This window comes from Thalassophryne amazonica, unplaced genomic scaffold, assembly GCF_902500255.1.
Source record: "Thalassophryne amazonica unplaced genomic scaffold, fThaAma1.1, whole genome shotgun sequence".
Lineage (NCBI taxonomy): Eukaryota > Metazoa > Chordata > Actinopteri > Batrachoidiformes > Batrachoididae > Thalassophryne > Thalassophryne amazonica.
This window is the reverse complement of record NW_022986256.1, coordinates 153,209-180,147: the sequence shown is the minus strand read 5'-3', so window position 1 is coordinate 180,147 and position 26,939 is coordinate 153,209. Positions and strand designations below refer to the sequence as shown.

General features: G+C 39.2%; 1 protein-coding gene across 2 annotated transcripts in view; it reads left to right on the top strand.

Moving 5' to 3' along the window:
• Positions 1–1,763: 1,763 nt before the first annotated feature.
• The window catches only part of parp2 (poly (ADP-ribose) polymerase 2), a 41,992-nt gene continuing 16,816 nt past the window's right edge, over positions 1,764–26,939 (top strand). The window contains exons 1-5 of one of the 2 annotated variants that reach the window (XM_034165384.1): positions 1,764–1,927; positions 5,916–6,125; positions 17,072–17,233; positions 17,344–17,411; positions 22,878–22,928. In XM_034165384.1, the coding sequence (XP_034021275.1) occupies positions 1,858–1,927; positions 5,916–6,125; positions 17,072–17,233; positions 17,344–17,411; positions 22,878–22,928 (561 nt within the window). In that variant the 5' untranslated portion in view covers positions 1,764–1,857. Of the gene's footprint in view, positions 1,928–5,915; positions 6,126–17,071; positions 17,234–17,340; positions 17,412–22,877; positions 22,929–26,939 lie in introns of both variants that reach the window. The other variant, XM_034165383.1, reaches the window with a different exon arrangement.

Genomic DNA, 26,939 nt, shown 5'->3' with positions numbered 1-26,939 from the left:
GAAAAAAACAAGGTTACAATGGGCTAAGGAAAAGCAATTGTGGACTGTGGATGACTGGATGAAAGTCATATTCAGTGATGAATCTCGAATCTGCATTGGGCAAGGTGATGATGCTGGAACTTTTGTTTGGTGCCTTTCCAATGAGATTTACTAAAGATGACTGCCTGAAGAGAACATGTAAATTTCCACAGTCATTGATGATATGGGGCTGCATGTCAGGTAAAGGCACTGGGGAGATGGCTGTCATACATCATCAATAACATGCACAAGTTTATGTTGATATTTTGGACATTTGAAAGGAGTTTGGGGATGATGAAATCATTTTTCAAGATGATAATGCATCTTGCCGTAGAGCAAAAACTGCCAAAACATTCCTTGCAAAAAGACACATAGGGTCAATGTCATGGCATAGGGTTAATGTCAATGAGCAGATCTGATTTGATGCAGGTGTAATTTGGTGGATGAAATTTACAGGGTTGATTCCATAATTTTTTCCTCAGAATGAGTGATTCCATATTTTTTTCCTCTGCTTGGTCTAAAAAAGTAACCGTTACTGACTGCCACAATCTTTTTTTCTTGATTTCTTATAGTGTTTCTTAAAGCCAGAAAGTTGCCATTTGAAATGACTTTAGTTTGTGTCATGTCTGTGATCTGCTTTTTTTCTACAAAATTAAACAACTGAATGAACATCCTCTGAGGCCGGTGATTCCATAATTTTTGCCAGGGGTTGTATAATCAAAATATGAACTGCGGTCATGACCCGGTCATGAAGATCTGTTGATCGGTTCATCATTTGCACTCCATTGCAGCAGGTACTGTCAAATGTGGAAAAACACACACACACACACACACACACACATACATACATACATACATACTGTGCCACTAAAACAATACTTCACTCCCCCTCCAGGGAGCAAAGGAACAAAAAGAGGCACTGTGATGGGAGTGGAGTGTAGAGTTCAGTGGTGTGGATCCAAGAAGCATAGAAAGAGTCAGTATTCATGCTTCAAATGTAAGAAATTGAAAGAAGTTAACATTGAGTAATGATAAACCTTTCTCATTTACAAATTTATTCAGATAAGACAGTTTTCTATCCATATCTTGATTATTATTGATTTCCCCCCATTTGAATACATTTGGAGAATTTGTTTTTAGATGCCAAATGAATGAATGAAGATTAAAGATGTTACTGCAGTTGTCAATATTAGACATTACTTCCAACTGTTTTTGCACAAAATCGCTGTGGAACTGTCACACCTCCAGGAGAAATTATCTGGTTAAAACAAACAGTGGAGTAAGTATTTAATTACATATTAAAAATAAATAAATAAAAAATCAGCACTTGTGAATAAATGCATGTTTGATTTCCAACTCAGCAATTTTATCCATGTTAGCAGCCCCACATAAGTTGGTTCCACTCCTCCAGAGACTGTGGTCCTAGTGCTCCAGCTCCAGCCCCACGATTCCAAAATAATTCCGACCATCCGCTAAAACGGAACGTTTGACGCTGAATCAACGTTCCTATGGGCAAACAGGAGCACTCACTCTGCTCTCTAGTATGCAGAACTGCGCTTTTGAAGATGAGTGTGTATGTGTGTGTTAAAGCTGATATTTGGGTTATGGCTGAGGTTTTATGGTGTTGACATATTTCCAGATTGTTCTGAAGCCAGACCCTTCGCTGCTGATTTTTTTTTTTTTTTTTTTTGGCGGGGGACGTTTAGTCTTTTCTTTCTTTTACTTGAGTGATTCATTTTGAGAATAAACGATCTTTGCTGGTGTCGGAATCATCTTCCCGCTTTTCCTGGTTGTTTCGTCTTTTTAACGCTTGTCGCGTGTTTTTGTTTTTATCACGTCATGAGACGAACGAGGACTTTGAGAAATAAAAACCAGAGCGCGACAGAAAATGAAGCCGCGTCAAAAACAGGTAGGTGTGTTGTGTGTGTTGTCGGTAGTTTAGCTTAGCTGAGGTAGCCGCCGCGGACATGTCGGTACTCGTATGAAAACTAAAGGATCACTGCGTAAAAGTTCAAGATCAGAGTAAAATCTTCGTTTTCAGCCTCAACGGTGTTTTAAGAGGAAACAGCGACAGAAACGCACGTTTTTACGTTTTCTTTTGTCTTAAAAAAATCATTGTGGGTAATTCTCATTTTTCTGGTTCAAGTTGGTCAAAGTCTCGTTTCTGTTGGAAGGGTTTTTTCTTAAAACTACAGCGTTTTTAAGGTTTAAACATAATTTATAACTTGTAATGAAGTAGGGGAAATGTTTTTAATTGTTAACTTCTTTGACACTGATACACATAACCTGTGAAGTGTGTTCTTGATCTGGCCCTGTTGCAAATGTTTTTCATTATTTCTTGTCATCACCGCGACTGGTTTTCTTGATTTTGTTTTGTTTTTTCCCCAGTTCACCGTTAATTAGTTTCAGGATTTCTTTTTTTTTTTTTCTTCAATAATTTCACAGCCAATACAAAAGATGCCTTACAGTGTTGACAATGACAGCAGAAATAATACAAGGTGTACATAAAACATGAATTGAACTGTTATGAAAAAATAACACCCAGGTAGAGAGTATCAAATCTATATTGCCATTATCCAATCAACATTGCTGTATATGCTATTAGTGATAAAAGCAAACTAAAAAGTTAAAGGTGGTATATGGGGATTTCGGGAAGGGAGGGGGGTGGAGCCAGATTACTTTTATGTTACCTTATTTGTTACTTTATTTTTCTCATTACATGTTATTTACATGCTATATTTTATGTTATCTTGCACTAAGATTTCCCCTGATTTTTTTCAAAATATTTCAAGAAAGCATCCCAAATTAAGTGAGAAGTGTTTAGTTTCCCTCTTAGCTCAAACTTGATCCTTTCTAATTGAACATGTTTCATAACATCCAATAGTAGATTGTAATAGGTTGGGGGATTCTTTTGTTTCCAATTCAATAGAATTAGCCTTCTGGCCAGCAAAGTTATAAATTTGATAAATGTTTTGTATTTATTCAAAACACCAAGAGTGGGTGAGGGTACACCAAACAGCGCAAGTACAGGATCTAGACAAATTCGTATTTGACAGATTTCTGACAACATAGTAAATATTTTTACCCAATATGTGGATATATTTGGACATCCCCAAAAGATATGAGCAAGTGAGGCTTGATTTTGTCCACAACGATCACATGTTGCATTTACACCAGGAAACAGTTTGGAAAGTCGTATCTTGGAGTAATGTAACCTGTGTAGAATCTTGAATTGAATTAGGCCGTGTCAGGCGCAGATTGAGGACGAGTGAACATTGTCTTGAGCCTTGGTCCACTGTAGTTTCAGGATTTCCTTTAGCCTTTTGGTAATACCAGGTAGGAAGGTTCTCCTGGTATGTAAATTCTCAGCCAATCACAAAGTCAGTACCCACTACTTCATTCACATGATTAACATTCCAATGCGCATGCGCCGAAAGGTGAACAAATACTGCACTCTCACTAGTTTAGCTTATGACAAGCTAAAAGTGGACGCTCTCGTTATTTCCGAACAGCTTTCCACAGTTTCTGGGGATTCTGTGTTAGTGCGCGCCCGCGGCCGATGTGCTTGATGAATTCCTGTGCAAAATGTAGTTCCCAGATAATTGTGATATATTCCTGCGAGATAATGAGTATATCTCATCTAAATCAATTCTAAAATTTACCAGTAATGAAGTTAGAAAGAGAACTGAAGTTTTAAGAGTGGCCATAATAAATATTTAAGAAACTTAAAAGTTGATGAGCATTGTAAACATTGACACGATGGAGTTTGATGCAGAAGAGTTCAGAAAGATACGATTGGAATGTTTTGATGACATTTACAGTTGGCGATGAAAGACTTGGGTGTTAACTTGGTGTTAAAGTCGGAACAAGAAGCTGCACTGAAAGAGATCAATCTGGGACAAAGAGACATTCTGTGTGTTGTCGCTCCAACGAGAGCGGCACGCTGAGAAGTTTCGCGAAAGTAGTCCGGCGAGCTCAATCTGTGGCCGCGAGCTGTCCCACAATGCTAAAATAGCAGAGATGTCGGTCCAATGAGAGCGGCACTCTGAGCAGGGTGGGCTTCTATCTCTGTGTGTTTACTGTGAAATCTGCAATACAGGTGCACTTGAAATGTTGGAGTGACTTGCTCAGAGTCACGCTGCACCCGGAGCGAAGAAGAGGTTTAACTGGAGGGAATTCTGTCGAATATCCAACTTAAAACTAAATTCACTGTAGTGCGCCAACACTCCAGCTCGTATTTTGACCCCAACCAGGAGGAGCAGTTCCTGGACTGGCCGCTTGAGGCTGGCTCCAAAACAGAGCATGTTCCTACAGAAGAACATTTTAAACGTCCAACTTTAGAGCAGAAATAAACATATTTACAGTGTGGTACAACAAAGGGCTTTGTTTTCTATAGATAGTTTCCTCCTCTTTGACAACTGTACAGGGGTGAAATTTTTTTCTAACTTCTTAGATAAAGATTTAATTAATACAATTCTGTGTAATTGTGGGTGTGGTTGCTTTGAGTGACAGTGGCTGAGCACAGTGACTCCACCTCTCACAGTCTCCGAACATTTGTCACAGACTGAGATGACCCCTGTACCAGATTTGTATGTTAGCTATCTGCGTGTGAGCAAAACGGACAGAGTGTTCTGTACTGAGTTTTACCCTTTCTATGTGCAGACCAAATTCAGGTTTACAGGCAGGTTATTTTTCCTCCATAAATTGAAACCAGCTCTTAGTGCTGTCCACACACCTTTCCTCACTCGCGCATGCACAGATAGTGAGTATAAATCTGACACGGGGTCATCTCAGTCTGTGACACCGTAACGGAGTCACTCGCTGTTGTGCTGTTGCTGTCTGTTTGGAGTAGTTTATTACAAACACCTGGAATCATCTGTCTTGTTGTGCGGTGAACCGTCCTAACAGATCATATAAGACGTCCTTGTTTCAATATTCATGCTGATTGAAACTTGTCTTATTTAATGTTGTATGCTAACAGTGTTAGCAGTTTTAGCAGCTGTCAGTAGGTCCACCTAATGCACGATGACTGGAGAAACACGCTGCCAATAACTTTTACTGTCCACACCAGAGTAAACCGTTATGAGAACCACTGCACAGTCCCCAAAAATATGATTTAATAAACAACCTGAATTGAGGTTAGCTTGTTAGCTGGTGGTTCGGCTTAAGAGAGGGGCGTGTCCAGGCCTCTTCATCACTCATGGAGCCACCCGCGCTCCACCCCTTTATGCATGAATTAGTCCATAGTGAAGCAGTATGGGTGGGGCTCTCAACGACAGAAAAGGCGGCATGTCGGCTTTTCCGGGTGACCTCACACATATGATTTATTTGATTATTACATATGATTTGATTATATGTCTATAAATCAAACACTTCACGGGTGGCAGCAGCCCCTGTGGACACCGTACTGCACTTATACAACACTTTAGGTCCTCTCAGCAGCTTCAGCCCCGTTCATTTGTCAATGAATAATGAAGGATCGACATGGTCCATGGGCCAAGCAGGGTTTTGGTACCACTTAAGGGGACTAACAACACTTAAAATCCAGCCTCAGTGTACCATGGTCTGAACTCACACTGGTTATTTGCTGTGGTTAATTACTAAAGTGGCAATAACTTCATCCATGTCCAAATATTTTTGGTGTAACTGTACCATGGATGGTCCTTATGATGAAATCATTATTTAGTAATTTTATATATTTTAATTCATGGTCCATTCTTTCATAACACAAATGTTTGTTACCAGAAGCCAAAGTGCACTCTGGAAGAAAATCTACCCAAACCTGTTTATGTGACAATCAGAACATTTAACAAGAACAAGATTAGGATTAGATGTGGATCAGGATCAGTGTGTGTGTGTGTGTGTGTGTGTGTGTGTGTGTGTGTGTGTGAGAGCAGTGTGGCAGTGGCAGGGCGATGATGGACAGTGGGAACCGTACTCACCTTCAGACTGCACCTTGTTGGACTCCGCCGTCTCCTCGGGAGAAGCTTCGGTCACGCTGACTCTGGGCTCTGGGATGTCCTACAAAGTGGACCTGAAGAAGATGGTCCAGATTAATCCTGCCACCAAGTACAAGAGGAAGATTCGCTGTCAAACTGTGAAACCAGGTGTGTCTGAGAAACGGAATTATAAGAACACGATGTTTGAATTTTAGTGATGTTGGGACATATTGTCTTATTTATTTATTTTACTAAGTTTTTTCTTATGTATCACAAATCCAAGCAATTACTCAACTTTGAGTTTCATGTTAAAAATTACAGGAACTGTAGTAATTTATTTTTTGTGATTCAGTGCCTCAGTTTGACAGAATGATGGTCAAATATAGTAAAAGTATCTTCAGGTTTGAGTTGAGGTTTATTTATGTGTTGTGTGAGTTTTATAGATTAAAAGGTGTGTTATACACTCAACAAAAATATAAACGCAACACTTTTGGTTTTGCTCCCATTTTGTATGAGATGAACTCAAAGATCTAAAACTTTTTCCACATACACAATATCACCATTTCCCTCAAATATTGTTCACAAACCAGTCTAAATCTGTGATAGTGAGCACTTCTCCTTTGCTGAGATAATCCATCCCACCTCACAGGTGTGCCATATCAAGATGCTGATTAGACACCATGATTAGTGCACAGGTGTGCCTTAGATTGCCCACAATAAAAGGCCACTCTGAAAGGTGCAGTTTTGTTTTATTGGGGGGGGATACCAGTCAGTATCTGGTGTGACCACCATTTGCCTCATGCAGTGCAACACATCTCCTTCGCATAGAGTTGATCAGGTTGTCAATTGTGACCTGTGGAATGTTGGTCCACTCCTCTTCAATGGCTGTGCGAAGTTGCTGGATATTGGCAGGAACTGGTACATGCTGTCGTATACGCCGGTCCAGAGCATCCCAAACATGCTCAATGGGTGACATGTCCGGTGAGTATGCCGGCCATGCAAGAACTGGGACATTTTCAGCTTCCAAGAATTGTGTACAGATCCTTGCAACATGGGGCCGTGCATTATCCTGCTGCAACATGAGGTGATGTTCTTGGATGTATGGCACAACAATGGGCCTCAGGATCTGGTCACGGTATCTCTGTGCATTCAAAATGCCATCAATAAAATGCACCTGTGTTCTTCGTTCATAACAGATGCCTGCCCATACCATAACCCCACCGCCACCATGGGCCACTTGATCCACAACATTGACATCAGAAAACCGCTCACCCACACGACGCCACACACGCTGTCTGCCATCTGCCCTGGACAGTGTGAACCAGGATTCATCCGTGAAGAGAACACCTCTCCAACGTGCCAAACGCCAGCGAATGTGAGCATTTGCCCACTCAAGTCGGTTACGACGACGAACTGGAGTCAGGTCGAGACCCCGATGAGGACGACGAGCATGCAGATGAGCTTCCCTGAGACGGTTTCTGACAGTTTGTGCAGAAATTCTTTGGTTATGCAAACTGATTGTTTCAGCAGCTGTCCGAGTGGCTGGTCTCAGACGATCTTGGAGGTGAACATGCTGGATGTGGAGGTCCTGGGCTGGTGTGGTTACATGTGGTCTGCGGTTGTGAGGCTGGTTGGATGTACTGTCAAATTCTCTGAAACGCCTTTGGAGACGGCTTACGGTAGAGAAATGAACATTCAATACATGAGCAACAGCTCTGGTTGACATTCCTGCTGTCAGCATGCCAATTGCACGCTCCCTCAAATCTTGCGACATCTGTGACATTGTGCTGTGTGATAAAACTGCACCTTTCAGAGTGGCCTTTTATTGTGGGCAGTCTAAGGCACAGCTGTGCACTAATCATGGTGTCTAATCAGCATCTTGATATGGCACACCTGTGAGGTGGGATGGATTATCTCAGCAAAGGAGAAGTGCTCACTATCACAGATTTAGACTGGTTTGTGAACAATATTTGAGGGAAATGGTGATATTGTGTATGTGGAAAAAGTTTTAGATCTTTGAGTTCATCTCGTACAAAATGGGAGCAAAACCAAAAGTGTTGCGTTTATATTTTTGTTGTGTAGTTTGGGAGGTCCTGCACCTTATACCAAAGAGAATGTAGTACTCCGATCAGAAAACTTGCACTTTCATTATTATTATTAGTAGTAGTAGTAGTATTACTAACAATTTATAGGGCTTTCTTAGAAATCAAAGCACAAACATAAGAAACTCCAATAAAAAGAATCAATGTCAATAATAAAATTACGCTCCAACAATGCAGAAAATCTCAAAAAGCTCATTAAAAAAATCAAATGGACTCGCGTTTATATTGTTTCTAACGATTTGGGTCAGTAATCTGTGTCCATCTGACAATTTCTTTTGTCCAAACTGCATCAGAGTTCATCATCCAAACTGTTCATCGCACATTTGTCCAGCTTGCTTATTTGTTGGAATTTTTACTTGTTTGTGATTTTTTTATTATTATTATTATTATTAGCAATACTGTAGGTTGTGACAATGTAAATGGAACTTCCATTTATATGATTGATATATATATATGTGTGTGTGTGTGTGTGTACACATACCGTAATTTCGAGAGTATAAGCCGCTACCTTTTTCACATGCTTTGAAGACTGTGGCTTAAACAATGATGCGGCTAATTTATGAATTTTTACAGGCTTTCGCATAAGTCAAAATACGTCAGTTGACGCTGTCCATTAATTGTCAGAAAGCTGCAGTCCTCATGCAGCGTAAATTCACATGCACAGTAAATATAAAATCTTGCCTCTTAGTTTTAGTGGATTCATCAACACATCCTGAAAAAAACAATGTCTGAAAATACTTTAATTCCTTGTCATGGCTGAAGAAAAGTCCCTCTGGTACTTTGCGCTACAGTTGCGCCATCAGATCAGTCAGCGTAGCCTTCTCTCTCACTCCCTCCCTAGGAAGGCAGTTCATCTAGGAGAAAGAAACTCTGATCTCAAACCTCCACTGCCTTGCGGCTGTATCCAGTCTTAGACAAGGCTTCAATAGTAAACCCCGAGGAACAATCCGGAGTCAGAGTCCCTAAGGTGGTCTGTTGCTGAACTTCAGCACTTTCTCAACAACTCGTGCGACGTTGCCACTGCCAAACTGCATTGCCTTTCCTTTTGACAGCGTGGAGAGGGGCGACCTGCTGCATGGGCAACAGCAGATCTTCCATGTTAGCCTGCCCAGGCTTTGTAGCTCCACTGGAGAGGACACTCCAGCGTCACTGCATAATGCTGGCACAACGCAAGAAGTGGCAGTTTACCGGTTATAAGCTCATCTGTGTAGCAAAGGAAACGAGTGCCAGGGTCACTTCTGATGGTGGGAGGGATCATCACATCTCATTAGACAGCTACCGCCTGCTTCAAGCTGAGCAGCCCCCAGCCAGTAAGGTGCTGTCTCGCCATGGCCTGCTTGCTCCACTGGATGCGTGAAGCTTAGAGTAAACCTCGAAAGGCAGGTCACACATTCTGCACTAGATAACAAGAACAAAAGAAGAAAGAAGACTCCAGCTCTTCGTTTTGGAAGCTGGAATGTCAGGAGCATGTGCCCTGGCCTCTTTGCTGATCTGCAGCAAATGGATGTTCACAAAACTGCCGCCATTGACAGGGAACTCTCGCAACTAAATGTCGACATAGCCTGCCTCCAGGAAACTCGGCTGGCAGACAGCGGTACCATCAAGGAAGCAACTTACACCTTGTTTTGGCAAGTGAAAACCTTGGCTGAATCCCATCAGTACAGTATCACTTTTGCTGTGAAGAACACCTTGGTCATGTGCATTGAGCCACCGTCAACTGGCAGTTGTTCGTCGTGACCTGAAGAATAAATCTTGCTTGGTTGTCCTCAGAATAACCTTGGGGAAATTACTTAATTGAACAGAAATGAACGCCATCTTTTTTCTATCGCTGTTCAAGTGTAAATAAGAGAAAGTCAATGTTTATTTATGTTATTGACAATTTATGCAGTTTGATAAGTTGGAAGTGTTGTGAATGTATTACCACAGTTGTTTTATGAATATTGCCCGAATAAAGTTGTCATAACACCAACAAAAATCAGTTATATATCTTTAAACTGTAAATTTTATCTTTCTGAAGACAGAGAAAACAAAAAAAAAAAAACACAGAACTGAAATTATCCTTCGTTCTTGTATTGTTCTTTGGCATGTTATCATTATATAATCATTTTTTATGTCCTTATACATTTATCACACTATGACATGTTGTCAGTAGTTTATCACACATTCTACATTCTATACTGGCTTTAATGCACCAAACAGATCGTTCTGAGATATCATACGTTTCTACCTTAAGAGCTCTTACTTGCTAAAACTTGCACTGCCATGTACTAGCATATAGCATGGAGCTATTTGAGCAATGCCCTTCTTCGTTGCTACATTTTAAAGTGAGTTCATGGGACATGACCTTGAATCATGAATCGAATCTTGTGAACTTGTTATGGTTATGCCTTAACAATACATATCATATACTTTGTCAATGTTTTCTCAGCACTGTTGAATATCTTACCTGAATAGAGTGTGTCAAATTATGGTCGACTTTCAAAAATTTCGGAAATTGAAAAGGCCTTAGCAATAAAATAGTGCATTTTTGCATGCTGAATGTGAATATGGCCTTCCAAATTAAATCAAATCATGTTTAGCTACTGGCAATTTTACTTTGAAAATTCATAGAAATGGCCAGTTTTCACAAAAACGTTGCATGATGTTGCCATTTGTGATAAGTTATGAGGATGCAAAGCTCTTAAAATTTGCCTTGGATGAATGTAGTGTGATACACTGATACAGCTATAGAACACAGATGACCTATTCTAGGTAGAATTTGTTTGTCAGGAAAACTTAAGAGTACCTGGTTGGTTGGTCAGTTGGCAGGCTGGTTAGTTGGCTCCTTAATTGGTGTAGTGATGCTCAGAGGCCTGTTTGTGTGATAATCCTAGATTGACAATACAAGCAAGTGCTATTCCTTTTATACCATGATCAAGTTCTCAACTATCTGCTGATAGAGTCCAAGCATGGACTCAAAGGAGCTAACTTGAAGACAGTGGAGTTTATTATAGGAGTCTACATACCCAGCTGGTTTAACACCAAGATCAACTCCAGCTGGATTGAAGGACCCAACCATCTGCTGTACCAGCGACGATGGGTTAGAAGTCAGAGGAAGGAGATGATGGACCCTGTCATGCCCGCTGCGAGGAGGTCAGCCTGGTATGCCCACAGTGAGGCTGTGCTCCAGACCATGCTCTGACCAGTTTGAGAGGAGACAGACAGTCAACAAGATCCTGGAGATCAAAGGTAGGGGTGACCAGTGGAACCAGCTTGGGGACAACAGTGTGAGGCAGAGGAAGACCCCAGCTGCATCTACTCTGTGGGAGCTCATAAAATGGAACACAGACACCAGGGAGCCTCCTGTGACCCATCTGCTGCCATCAAGAGGCTTGTGCATCAGTCCATGGAAGTGCCAGCATGGCCATCTCATAGTCAGTTTGTGCAGAGGTGCGTCAAGATGACCACCGAGGCAGTGTCTCATGTCTATTCTGATGAGAGGAGGATGGTCTATATCAGAGGCCAGGTCATCAGCAGAGAGTTCATGCCACTGAACAGGATGAAAGCTGACATGCTTGCACTTGTTTAGTCATAACAAAGTGAGTCTTTCAGGATCCTACAAAATTTTAAGCACAATTACGTTAAGTCTTCAGGTTTACTTTAGTACTAAGATGTTTTGAATATGTTATTATGTTAATTGTGTTATTCTGCTGTTGAAGTTTTTGAAATGTTGGTATGTCTAGTCATAATTTGTTTTGTTCCAGAAAATATTATATCCCTTTCTGCAACATTTACTCAAGGTTGTTTGTGATTACTAGCATTGTGGTAATTAATAATAGACTTGATCGTATTGACAATTAATATAACTTGTATATATCATGGACATGAACGAGTGAAGCTTTTCAGCATCTCACCATGTCATTTAGGTCCTTCAGACTTTTTTCAGTAAAATGGTTCTTGGGAGCATGACTAAAACCTTTCAGCTTCTTCCCCCTGACTCCCTGCATTTTTAAGCATTTTTCTTTTGACTTTCAACTTCTGGGGGGGGAGTTAAATCATGAGTCCAAGCATGGACTCAGAGGTGCTAACTTGAAGACAATGGCGATGATAGTGGAGGGGGGTCCCCTTGCCAAAGGGATACAACACAGTGTCGCACCTGACACAGCATGAACACCCAGAAGCTGGAGACATTTTGGATCGAGCTGCAAGCACGTCTGAGCTATATCCAGAACTGATCCGTCCCACCTTTGCATCTGTATGCGGGAAGTGTGGTATAATTCAGCCTTCCATACCCAATACACTAACAAAACAAACACATCTGTGTTGTCCGTGACTATTTTAATGACCTTGCCATTCTCTGCAACCTGTAGAAGGTACGACACCATGGTGACATCGGCTTCATCATGAGAGAAGCCACTGTCATGCCTACTGTCAACAGTCACCTTGTCCTCGAAATCGAACGTTGCCACGACACGAGAGAAAGCTGCAATTTATATATGTTCTTTGTGATGGCTTCTCATTTTGGGTGTTGAGCTACAACTGTCAGGTTGTAGCTGACGGAGCCTCACCAGCTCGTCTCACTCTCTCGTGGTCTTTGGGGCCATCCATGTACTTATCAAACATGAGGATCTTTTCACTGGAGTCAGGGGAGATGGAAAGGTGCTGCTTGATTACTGGGACAACAGCTACAGGAGTAAAGGACTGATTAGCTAACTATTTTGGTTGTACCGCTTTGAGATATAGCACTAAAATTGATGTAAGACAATAGCACATCTGACTTGAATCATAGATAAAATGCAAATTATTCCTTCAGAATATTGAGGGAATATCATTCTTTAATCTTATTCTTCTGTCAACACTAGCTTACAGTTAAATAAGTATTGGAAATAATTATCAAGTAATCAGTCAACTGATGAAGCTTTGTAATTAATGATTTATACAATTTTCTATAAGAATCTTGAGGCCTTAACTTATTTAAACAACTACTACTGAAACCTTACTATATGTGTCTGTAATGCTTAATTCATTGTGCAGTAATATGCAAAAATATTCCTTGCACAAACCTGAAAATAGTTCTGTTGCTTTCTCTGACCATGAAAATATACATGTAGACACCAGATTGGGCCTGATATCATACTTAAAGAGCAAAAAAACAAACAAACCGGATGCTATGCCATCGTCTCCTGCAGTCGGACCGATGCCAGGAGGGGGAGGGTATGCACTCTATATATATATATATATATATATATATATATATATATATATATATATATATATATATATATATATATATGAAAACTGTTTATTTCGAACATTTGATACAACAACAATTACAAGATAGATCAGTAAAGACAACAACAAAAAAGTTCCTACTGTGTACCCAACATGTCCGAAAAGGGGTAGGGTGAAGCATCAGCTTATTTATCCCTACCCCTTCTTCCCCATAACCAGTAATACCCTTTGCCACATATACACATAGATTCCTACACACCTAAACCGATATCAATATATATATATATATACATATATATACATCAACATACATACACATATATACACATATACATATAAACACATATATATACACAAACATAAATATACACCTACACATACCTACTTACATACAAAATACTATATATTTACAAGCCGAAGCAAAAAACAAAAACACCCTAACCCTCATTACCCTTCCTCCTCCCTATACCCAGAAAAAACCATATTTTTGTACCGCTGTTTGAACTGGTTCATGCTTGGACATTGCTTGAGCCCCACTCCCAATCTGTTCCACATCCTCACCCCACAGACAGAAATACAGAAACCTTTTAATGTTGTTCGTGCCCACTGATGCTTTAAATTAAATTTCCCCCTCAGACTGTAATCCCCTCATCTGTTAAAAAACATATTTTTAATATTTGCTGGAAGTAAATTGTTTATTGCTTTATACACAATTTGTACTGTTTGAAAATGAACCAAGTCTGTGAATTTTAAGAATTTGGATTGTAAAAATAGTGGATTTGTATGATCTCTATAGCCAGTATTATGAATAATTCTTATAGCTCTTTTCTGCATTACTGATAGTGATTGTGTTGTACCTTTATAAGTATTACCCCATACCTCTGCACAGTACTGTAAATATGGTAAAACCAGTGAGCAGTAAAGAATGCGGAGTGAGTTGTGGTCCAGAATATGTTTCGCTTTGTTTAGAACTGAAATGCTTCTTGACAGTTTACTTTGTATATGTTTTATATGAGTCTTCCAGTTTATCTTATCATCTATTATCACCCCCAGAAACTTATTTTCATGTACCCTTTCAATATCTACCCCCTCGACTTGTAACTGAACCTGTATGTCTGTATTACAATAGCCAAATAACATGTATTTTGTTTTACTTAAGTTTAATGATAATTTATTTCTGTCAAACCATATTTTCAATTTTCCCATTTCTACACTGATCCTCCTCAGTAACTCCTGCAAATCCCCCCCTGAACAAAAAATGCTTGTGTCATCTGCAAATAATACTAATTTTAATATTTTGGAAACATTGACAATATCATTTATATAAATTAGAAACCGTTTTGGACCCAATACTGACCCCTGTGGGACGCCACAAGCATTGTCCAAGCATGATGATGTATATTCCCCCAACTTCACAAACTGTTTTCTGTTACTTAAGTAGCTTCTCACCCAGTGCAACACCAACCCCCTAATCCCATACTGTTCAAGTTTGATTAATATGTCATGATTAATTGTATCAAAAGCCTTTTTAAGGTCTATAAATATTCCAACTGAATGTAATTTGTGGTCTATGGCATTTGTAATCTCCTCAACTGATTCTATTAATGCAAGTGATGTTGAACTATGTGCTCTGAATCCATATTGACTATCAGTAAGTAATTTATGTTTATTTATGAATTTGTCTAATCTATTATTGAATAACTTTTCTAATAATTTGGAAAATTGTGGAAGCAAAGAAACAGGTCTATAATTTGTGAAGTGGTGTCTATCCCCAGTCTTATACAGCGGCACAACCTTAGCTATTTTCATTTGATTGGGAAATTTACCGGTTTGAAATGATAAGTTACAGATGTATGTTAATGGTTCTACAATCCATTCAATGACCTGTTTTACCACCACCATATCAATTTCATTTAAATCGGTAGATGTTTTATATTTACAATTATTCACAATGTCTATAATTTCATTTCCATCCACTGCTGTGAGGAACATTGAACAGGGATTTCTTTCTATGAGATTATTATCCCAATCCTCAGGTTGGGAATCGGGAATTTTTTCTGCCAAGCTTGGTCCAATATTTACAAAAAAATTATTAAAACCGTTGACTACCTCATCCTTATTTTCCTTCGTGACATTATTATCAATGAAATACTGAGGGTAACTCTGTTTTTTATTACCATTTTTGATAATGCTATTTAATATATCCCATATTCCTTTAATATTGTTTTTGTTATTATATAATATGTTCCTATAATATTCCTTCCTACATACCCGTATAATATTAGTTAATCTATTTTTGTATTTCTTATATCTATTTTCTGCCTCTTTAGTCTTTAGTTTTATGAATTCTCTATACAGTGTATTTTTCTTATTACATGCATTTCGTAACCCTTTCGTCATCCATGGTCCAGCTTGGATTTTTTTGTTTTCTGTAGTCTTGTTTAATTGGACCATTTTTATCATATAATGATGTAAATATTTGTAAAAAAGTTTCATATGCACTATCAACATCACTTTCACTGTATACCTTTTCCCAGTTTTGCTCCTGTAAATCCTTCTTTAGTGTGTTCATGTTTTCCTCTGTCCGCACTCGCCTGTATTTTATTTTCTCCTCTGGCTGATTCCGCCGATGGTTTCTATTATAAACGATGAAAACTGGTAGATGATCACTAATGTCATTGATTAATAATCCACTCACAGTGTTATTCTCAATATCATTGCTGAATATATTATCAATTAAGGTGGCACTATGGGATGTAATTCTGCTTGGCCTGGTGATTTTTGGATATAAACTCATACTGTACATTATACTGATAAATTCATCTGTTATTTTATGCTTATTTGGATTGAGCAGATCAATATTTAAGTCACCACAAATGAACACAGTTTTTTGATTAGTTTTTGAGAACATTTTTCCCATACAGTCAGTGAATGTTTCAATACTAGATCCTGGTGCTCTATATATACAGCTGACTAATACATTTTTGCTTTTTTCTTCACATATTTCAATAGTTATACATTCTAATAAGTTATCAATCACAGTTGTCATATTGTCTATTTTATAATCCATGTTCTTATCCACATACACAGCCACTCCTCCTCCACTCTTATTTTTTCTGTTTACACAATTAAATTCATATCCATCCAGTTCAAAATCCATTCCTTTATCTTCATTGATCCATGTTTCTGATATAGCAATTATGTTAAATATTTTTTTAAACTGACTTAAATATTCTTTAATGTTGTTAAAGTTTGCATATAGACTTCTGCTGTTGAAATGGATTATTGATAATTTGTTATCCGTTTTAATGATCCGATTAAACTGTTCATCTGTATAATAGCAACAACTGTCATTGATATTTGAGAAGAAATTATTGTCCGGGTCTATATCGTGCTCCAAGTCCAGTACATTGTGGTCTGTGTATTTAAATGTTCTCAGTTCTACTTTTCCATGATCAGCAATCCTTTGAGTTATATCCTTCTTGTCTCCAGATGTAGATGAATAGGTAGTAGATGAATAGGTTCCTCTGGTCTGTGTCATGGTGTTGTGATGTGTTTGTGTCCTCATACCTTATTGGTCATATTTGTCCAGATCCTCGCTTTAAGAAACACTATTGTTCATATTTGTCCAGCTCCTCGATGTTCCTTATTGCCATGACTTTTGCTTGTTCTGGTGATCCGTTCAGTTTGATGAATATTTTACAGTTTGAAGTCCATGTGTGCTGGATATATATATATATATATATATATATATATCATACTTATTTATAAAGCTCGTACTATTTGGTTCTTTCTTTTTAGAGAGTTCAAATGAAACCAGTACCCTGACGGGTTATAATGGGGAACTGGCACAAGTTGAAGAGGAAGATCCTAAAGAGCAACCTGCTCCGAAGAGGAGGAGAGGACAAAGCAAGACTCAAACAAAAACAACAGAAACACCCAAAGAAGAAACTAAATCTGAAGGTATGGTACGGGTGTCGTTGATATAAATGATGCATGAATAAAGTTTATCAACATAAAGTGAAACCTGTCATTCAGACAACATAAGTAACATTTTGTGTTTTGGACAAAAGTTGTGAAGAATGTGCTGATGAAGGGCAAAGCTCCAGTGGACACTGAATGTAAAGCCAAACTCGGAAAGGTAATCCATCTCCAAACTCACACTTTCTTTCACCTTTCTGAATGTCACAGCTTTTATAGTTTATTTTTAACAGTTTGTTACTGGCATAAAGACAAAACCAGAATCCAAGTCAGGTGCCTTCATTCATGTAGTGCCAATCTGTCATAAAAATATATATGAGGTACTTTCAAAAAGTATCCAACCTTTGGCCATAAAAAATACACTCACTCACCTGGGGATCTGAAATCCTAATCCCCTTCATAGTACTCTCAGTGGGACTGCACACACTTCTCCCAGCAGTTCTGCCATTGTAAGTATTTCTGGAAGGCATCTTTTGGAGTGGTGTCTAGCTGGTCCATCGCATTCCACATGATGTCTTCTCATGACTCAAATCGAGTCCCTTTTAGTGTCATTTTGATTTTGGGGAACAACCAAAAATCAGAGGGAGGGAGAGGGAGCCATAGCCACAACAAGAGGGAGGCATATCAGGAGAGTAGGGATCCTGACGAATTTCAGGAGTGTTGTGTTTGACCAGGAAAACTTGAATCAGCTGAGCAGAATGGGTGGGTGCATTGTCACAATGGAGCAACTTTTCACCACCCACAGATCCAGTCATTTGCGGCGCACAGCATGACGAAGGCAATGTAGGACCTAATAATACCCTTGATTAATATTTTCTCCTTCTGGTGCGTATTCATGAAGTACCACCACATGTGAGTCAAAGAAAAGAATAAACATGACTTTGACATTGCTGTACATCTGTCGTGCTGTCTTCGGTCTCAGTGATGTTTGATGTAGGGCTGGGCGATATGACTTAAAATTCATATCATGATATAAATTGAATCCCTTCATGGTAACGGTATATATCACGATATAAACTTAAGTGTAAAAATTATAATGAAAGTGTTTTTGAATGGGTCATATAATCCATTTGGTTAAATTGATTAAAATAAATAAATAAAACAGCAACAAAAAACAAAAACAGATATAATTAATTTTGAGCACCCAATTCTCTGACTTGTATTTTTGTGCATTGGAATAACGGGTCGAAATACATTTTTTAACCTACTTGCACTGGTGCTAGTAACAAAAAAATTACTTGCACCAAAAAAAAAAAAAAGTTACTTGCACAACCAAAAGTCTGTCTTATATCAACCTTAAAACTCCTCCTCTGGTGTCAGACTCTTCCTCTCTGGAGACTCCCTTCAGTTTTTTTTTTTTTTTTTTTTCAAATGCGCGTGCGAACAAATTGTCAGTGAAGATTTTATTTATTAACTACACAGATGTATAATAAAACAAATGGTGACTTTAACACAATTATGACAGAGTTTCAGGGGAGAGAGAGCGAGGAACTACGGAGCCCTGGAAGTGTCATCGCAAAATGCTTTACATGTGGAGGGAATGTGCGCACGTTTTATTAGATTGTGTGCTCATTTTAAGCATCGTTTGAGTAAAACAAGGGCACGATCTACTTAAACGTGGCCACAGTTTGTAAAACGTGCACTCAGTTATTCAATATTGTCTTGACACATAAATGTTGACTATTAGCCAACAAACCAGGAGACAGTGTAATACATTTCCCCATTAGAAATGGATCTGTTCAGGGTGTATCATCATGGTTTGGGCGCACAAGGACATACAGAGAACTCCAGCTGCCCAGCATGACATCATCTGGAGTTTAAGCACATTAAAAAGGACGCTGAGGGCGAAACGTTGTGAGGATGACAATTTAGGTCATATTATGAAGTTCATTTTGAACGAAAGGAAAACGTGCACACGTTTTATCAGTTCGAGGGCTCAATTAAAGGAAAACGTGTACGTTTTATTAATTCTAGGGCTCAATTAAAGGAAAACGTGCGCACGAATTATCACGGCCAGGAAAACGTGCGCACAAATTATCATGGCCAGAAAAAAAATATCACTTTAAGTGACCTCTCCCGGGTTCCGTAAAGAAACAGCAGCGCGTGCAAACTAATCGTCGGTGAAGATAATTTTATTAACTACACAGATGTATAATAAAACAAATGGTGACTGGTTCATAACACAATGATGACAGAGTTTGAGGGCAGAGAGAGAGAGAGGAACCGCAGCCAGCCAGTTTTTTTTTTTTTTCTTTTGTTTACATGTGCGCGGTCGGTGGAGTCTAAATCTCTGCCGTCGGCCAAATTTATACCGTGAACCAAATATATTGTTTATATTGCCCACCTCTAGTTTGATGTTTCTATTGTGGGGTGGTTTCCATGTCATACTCGTAGATCCATGTCTCACCACCAGTGACGATGGTGTTCGCAAAGTCGGGATCGCGCTTTGGGCATTCCAGCATGTCCTGCGAGACTTCCAGATGCAGTTGTTTCTGCTCCGCCATTAGAGGCACGAACTTCCCTGACACTCTCGGCATGCCGAGATCCTCCTTCAAAATGGAATGTACCAAACCTGTGCTTATCCCTGCCTTATTCACAAGTTCTTGGATGGTGACACGGCAGTCATCAATGACCAAAGTTAATATTCTGTTACTAACTTGGTCATCTTGGCTTGTGGATGGCTTACCGGACATGCTTCGCTCTGCACTGATGTGATTGAAGTGGATTTACCACTCTTTAATTTGCATTGTGCTCGGCATGGTTTCCGCTCGGGTATCCCCAAGCTTTTGGCAAAATTTGATGCAGTGTTTTTGCATATAGAATATGTAATCTTAAATGTAAATTAAATCAATTTTAAATATTTTAATTTTAAATGTAAATGTTTAAAATGGCAAACCCTCGGTACCCTTACCTCCTGAACACTTGAAGTCACAGCAAATATTAAAGGATTATTAACCGAGCATCAGGTCTGTACGGGGAAATATCAGACCGAGGTGTCGAGGTCCGTGCAAAAAACACAGAGGCTCACTTGCTCGCTCGTACAGACTGAGCAAGCGAGGTTAATAATTTGTTTGTTATATGGCTATTATATACATAAACATGCAGACTTACAGTATCATCCGAATATGCTTCTGATGGTGTTGAGCTCATTCACTTTCTTAACCTCCATGAAGAACTTGCTAACTGGTGATACAGACGTTAGCTGGTAAGCTTTCAATCTGTGTTTTGTCCGATGCTGTTAAGATATTTATGCTGTACGTTCATGTCCAACTTCCTTTTTCTAATCGTGTTTTTAGCTTCCTGGTTTGTAATGAAAATAATGTTGTGGACCGATTGTCATGGTAACCGGTCTGATATGGGGAAATATTTGACCGTTAATCAGCCAATCAGAGTGCGCGTAGCATCGCAGCCATATAATAAAAGATTCTATTCAGCTTATGTACTTACTGAAATGTACAAATAGTGGGAAATTTGTTGATGTTAGCAAAAACAGATTTTAGCTAGTGTCTGCTCGGTGTTGTCAAGTTAAACTCCGTTGCAAGGAACACTGACAGCATGCCTTTCACAGTAAAAAATATTTGCTGGGATGTTGGCATTAAACTTTTTATTGTGAAATGGTTCGAGCAACATGAACTATCTGATGTTGTTTAACTTTGCTACCAGTAACATCAGTGAGCCACGCCATCTTGGATGGATGGATGGATGAATAGCTTTATTATCATTACAACAACGAGATTGCCACACTCACATTCCACAGACAAACAGCAATTAATCCACAATTATTACTTGTTTACCGTAATAATGGCACACATCAGAATTAAGACAACACATATACATTTGACATTGTTTATGTGCACTAAACTTGAAACAGTCCATTTTCCAAATTGAGGCGATGTGAGTGTGTGGTCGCCGCTGCAACTGGAGTCGCGCCACCTGCCAGCTTGGGAAGAACGGGAGCCTGCCGCAGGGGGGCAGGAAGGGAGCATGCTTCAGTCCATGTGTAAGTCTGTCAGTTTATTGTCTTTGTGGGTTGAGATAAGAATGGAGCCGAATAATCTCACCAAGGCCTGAATAAATTCCTCTGGCGGTAAAGAGTGGGCAATTTGTCCTTGAGGCTAGATAAGCCTGGAGTGTTGTACCTGAGCAGTGAAAAACACTTTTAACAGTTCCACTTGAACAACCAAATCCCAATTATGAATTTAGAATATTCCCAATTATAAATTAAGAATATTCACCGGCCTCCGAAACCTTCAGCTTCAACTGCAAGGCACGCATCAGCAACAAGGTGTCACCCAATTTGCGTCTGAGTTCAAGAGTCAGCGCAGTCTGAGAATGCACTGCCTTGCCAACCTCGTTAATCATGACAGACAGGCGAGGGGCCGTGGTTCTTGATGCCGCCGTCTTGCCAATTTTCCGGTAGATCGGGTAGCACATAAGCCAAAAAGTACCAGCCCTGCTGCCATGAGATCAAAAATGAATAAATCCTCGACATCCTCAACCGAGAAAGGCGCCAAGCATGCCACACGCCAAGACCCCCAGGAGTCGACGACATAGCCCGCAGGATACGTTCTATCTGGGCAGGCAGGATCCCCCGGTCCTGACATTCTTGTAGAAAAATGGTGTCAATAGCGTTCAGAGACCAGCTGATCAATTCCATGGTTAATCCAATAGTAGTCCAATAGATCCAGAATCCAATATAGTTTTGAGGAATTCACAGTCTGGTGAAGTAGGGACTTGAAGTTAAAGGCAGAGAGATAAGGGAGAGTGGAGGAGATGCGACCGCCCTCGTCGGAGTCCCAAGCTGAAAGTACAAATGTTACAAAATTTTCATAATAAAAGATGCACATCATCGTGTTATGCGCAAGCCATATCCAAAAGCCGAGGCCGATCTGACAGATAGTCAGAGAGATATGCGAGCCACATACACACAGACGTTTCTTTTTTATAGATGTAACATCTCATCATCATCATTCAGATGCGCTGCACACAGTGACATGCATTGACATGTAGTGTTTTCAAATAGGTTGTGCAATGTTCACGACTAGTTCACGAATTGAATGTGTAGTAGAATTTTTGAACATTTCAAAATTTTCTTCACACACTGGCACGCAGCTGCACACAGTTTACAATGCGTTTACTCACTGGCATGGCAGATTGCATGCCAATGCTGAGATCAAATTCATGCAAGTGTCCAAGTGCCTTAAGGCTGACTGCTAATGACTGATGTGCTTTGTGAGCGAATAACAATTCACACATGTGCAAGAAGGTGCAATACACCTCGCCAAATGACAACTCGCATACTTCCTTACTTTTTGAATGCACCGTGTGTGTGTGTGTGTGTGTGTGTGTGTGTGTGTGTGTGTGTGTGTGTGTGTGTGTGTGTGTGTGTGTGTGTGTGTGTGTGTGTGTGTGTGTATATATATATATATATATAAGGTTTTTGGTCCACACTTTAAGTGCTTTCTGAAATATGAGAATTTCTCTGCAAATTTATCATTATATTAACTATTTTTCTGAAGTTTCAACTGCAGTTATTTATTTTTTTTTTTTTTTAACAGCCAACAGATGAATCACATGAGAAATTAATTGCTAGTTATAGCCTGAATTCTTCTAATTTCTCTTGCAGGCTCACGTTTACAGTGAAGGAAGTGACGTTTTTGACGTAATGCTAAACCAGGTAAAATATTCAGACTTTTTACAAGTTGACTCAGTTAGAGAAGCCACATTTATTGACCAGTTTCAGAATACGATGGGCCACCTACCAGTTGGTACAGGTCGGACAAAATAACCTGGTGTATCATGGGAAATTGTCAATATGGAAAACCTGCTGTGCTGCCATGTGTTTACTGTGTACAAAAAACGTAAACACATAAAAGTTGCAGTTACAGGAAATTATTGGAACGGGTTTCATATTTTCTGATAAATTCTGCAATGTTCTCATTTGTGAATCGCCTCAGTGTTATGAGTCAAGTTCCACTGACATACAGTAGTGTTCAGAATAATAGTAGTGCTATGTGACTAAAAAGATTAATCCAGGTTTTGAGTATATTTCTTATTGTTACATGGGAAACAAGGTACCAGTAGATTCTCACAAATCCAACAAGACCAAGCATTCATGATATGCACACTCTTAAGGCTATGAAATTGGGCTATTAGTAAAAAAAGTAGAAAAGGGGGTGTTCACAATAATAGTAACATCTGCTGTTGACGCTACAAACTCAAAATTATTATGTTCAAACTGCTTTTTTAGCAATCCGGTGAATCACTAAACTAGTATTTAGTTGTATAACCACAGTTTTTCATGATTTCTTCACATCTGCGAGGCATTCATTTTGTTGGTTTGGAACCAAGATTTTGCTCATTTACTAGTGCTTGGGGTCATTGTCTTGTTTAAACACCCATTTCAAGGGCATGACCTCTTCAAGTATTTTGACATATCCATACTGATCCATGATACCTGGTATGTGATATATAGGCCCGACACCATAGTAGGAGAAACATGCCCATATCATGATGCTTGCACCACCATGCTTCACTGTCTTAACTGTGAACTGTGGCTTGAATTCAGAGTTTGGGGGTCGTCTCACAAACTGTCTGCGGCCCTTGGACCCAAAAAGAACAATTTTACTCTCATCAGTCCACAAAATATTCCTCCATTTCTCTTTAGGCCAGTTGATGTGTTCTTTTTTTTTCCAATGTAGTTTACTGCAAATGGCAAATAAACTGAACTGAACTTTGGCAAATTGTAACCTCTTCTGCACGTCTTTTATTTAACAGAGGGACTTTGCGGGGGATTCTTGCAAATAAATTAGCTTCACACAGGCGTCTTCTAACTGTCACAGCACTTACAGGTAACTCCAGACTAGGGCTGAAACGATTAGTCGAGTAACTAATAATTCGATTACAAAAAATGTTCGAGTCAAATTCTGTGCCTCGAAGCGTCGTTTAACATTGTAGTACATATGCCAGGCCTGTATGTGGCGCTGCAACGTCCGCAGGAAAAAAAAAAAACAAGAAGACGAGCATAACAGCTAATCAAATTTAGCAACAATAGCTACCGCTTTCCAACGTGACACATAGAGTAAAATAAAGCCTTTTAAGAGAAAGATGGCCCACGCTGATCATCTGAAATAGACTTACTGTGCATTTAAAGCAAAGGAGTGTGTTTGTCTATTTTTAAAAAACACACGGTCTGCTCTACGTGTGGAGGGACTATTGACCCGGTGGCCGGCTGCTGTCTCTCTCTGCCCAGTGTGAGGCGCTGTCAGACCGGGTGAGTCACAGCTCTGTCCCCGGCTACATTGACAAACAGCAGAAGTCCACTCTTTCTTCTGTGTTTCCCTCAGACTCACACTGAGTGTTTGACTTTTTAATTTTTGCTTTTTGGGCAACACACAACACTTCACAAACACAGTAACTTAAATAAATAATAATAATAATAAAAAAATTTGACTGTGAGGCTGCATGTTCAACCTCCAGCTGAAATGCATCTGCTGAATTGCAGAGAAAGAGGGATAAAAATCATGCAGGGACCCAGTCCATCAACCTTTATTAAAAAAAACAACAAAACTTAAAAATGGTTAAATTTTACAAGTTGGAGAAAACAAAAACAAAGTTACATCCCATCGCCATTTCAGCAAAATGCCAACACTTTGGCGCAGTGACATTGTGCCATTGCTTAGGGAGAGTCCTGGACTACTTATGTTTAGAAACACAGAAGTACTTTTTATCCGATTACTCGATTAATCGCCAGAATAATCGATAGAATACTTGATTACTAAAATAATCTATAGCTGCAGCCCTACTCCAGACTGTCTTTGATCATCCTGGAGCTGATCAATGGGTGAGCCTTTGCCATTCTGGTTATTCTTCTATCCATTTCGATGGTTGTTTTCCATTTTCTTCCACGTGTCTCTGGTTTTTTTGTCCATTTTAAAGCATTGGAGATCATTGTAGATGAACAGCCTATAATTTTTTGCACCTGCGTATAAGTTTTCCCCTCTCCAATCAACTTTTTAATCAAACTACGATGTTCTTCTGAACAATGTCTTGAACGTCCCATTTTCCTCAGGCTTTCAAAGAGAAAAGCATGTTCAACAGGTGCTGGCTTCATCCTTAAATAGGGGACACCTGATTCACACCTATTTGTTCCACAAAATTGACAAACTCACTGACTGAATGCCACACTACTATTATTGTGAACACCCCCTTTTCTACTTTTTTTTTTTTTTACTAATAGCCCAATTTCACAGCCATAAGAGTGTGCATATCATGAATGCTCGGTCTTGTTGGATTTGTGAGAATCTACTGAAGCTACTGGTACCTTTTTTCCCATGTAACAATAAGAAATATACTCAAAACCTGGATTAATCTTTTTAGTCACATAGCACTACTATTATTCTGAACACTACTGTATTTAAAAGTAGACTTAACATTTTTTTTGTTCTCTAGTGCCCATAATCTGTACCGATTGGTGTGTTTTAATCTTATTGTGTTAAACAATAATACAATTTATATCATACTTTCAGTCAGAGGATTTCAAAAGTCTCTCCACTGTAAAAATCAGTCAAAATCAAGCACCAAATAAAAGCATATCATACAAATCAACACTTACAATATGAATTACAAGATAAATCACACTATTTATAACCAACAGAACATAAGTATGTTTTCTGATTTTCCACAAAAATAGTATTTTATGTCATTTCTATTTTATTATTATTTTATGGAGCACCTTGTCTGTACAATGGAAAGTGTTCAATAAATAAATGTTACTATTATTCCCATTTCCGCCATGGCGGCCGTTATTAGAACCTCATATATAGCCATTTGTCAGCCATTTATTCAGCAATTGAGCTAAAAATTGTTACATGGGTGGCAATCAGTAACCCTAAAAACATATCTGACAGGTTTCGCAAAATTTTCAATTTTGACCTTGATGTGACCCCTGAACTGTGATCACGCCCACTTTTCCAGTTGTCACTTTAAACCATATTTTATTAGAAACCACCGAACCAAGGAAGCTGAAACTTGGCATGTGTGTTCCTACTCATGAGGACACTGAAGTTTGTTTGACAAGTTCACATCCGATTTCAAATATGGCCGTCAGCGCAGCCATCTTGAAAATCTCATATATAGCCAATTGTCAGCCATTTAGGCAGTAATTGAGCTGAAATATGCTACATGGATAGCAATCAGCAAGAAATCTGATGGGTTTTGTGTGAAATTTTCAATTGATATGATGTATGGACTGTGATCAAACCCACTTTTCCAGTTGTCAGTTTAAACATCATCTTCTGAAAAATCACTGAACTAATGAAGCTGAAACTTGGTGTGCGTGTTCCTTCCCATGAGGACACCAAATGTTGTTTGAGGTGTTGGGATCTGATTTCAAATATGGCTCCAATGGTGGCCACATTGCAAATGCTACCTAGAGCTATTGGTCAACAGTTTCTAAAGATATTGAGCTGAAATTTGTTACGAGGACAGCTAGTTGACAGCTCCAAAACATATCTGACAGGTTTTTAAGGGTTTTTCTTTTTTTAACCTTGATGCAATCTTGGGAGTTTGGCCATGCTCACTTTCCTAGGTGAAACTGTGATTGTGTCTTGTATCATCCAGGTGAGTTACAGTGCCCATGGCACTAGTTTTTTTTAGTTTTTTTTTTTTCTTTGAATCTTGCTTGCAA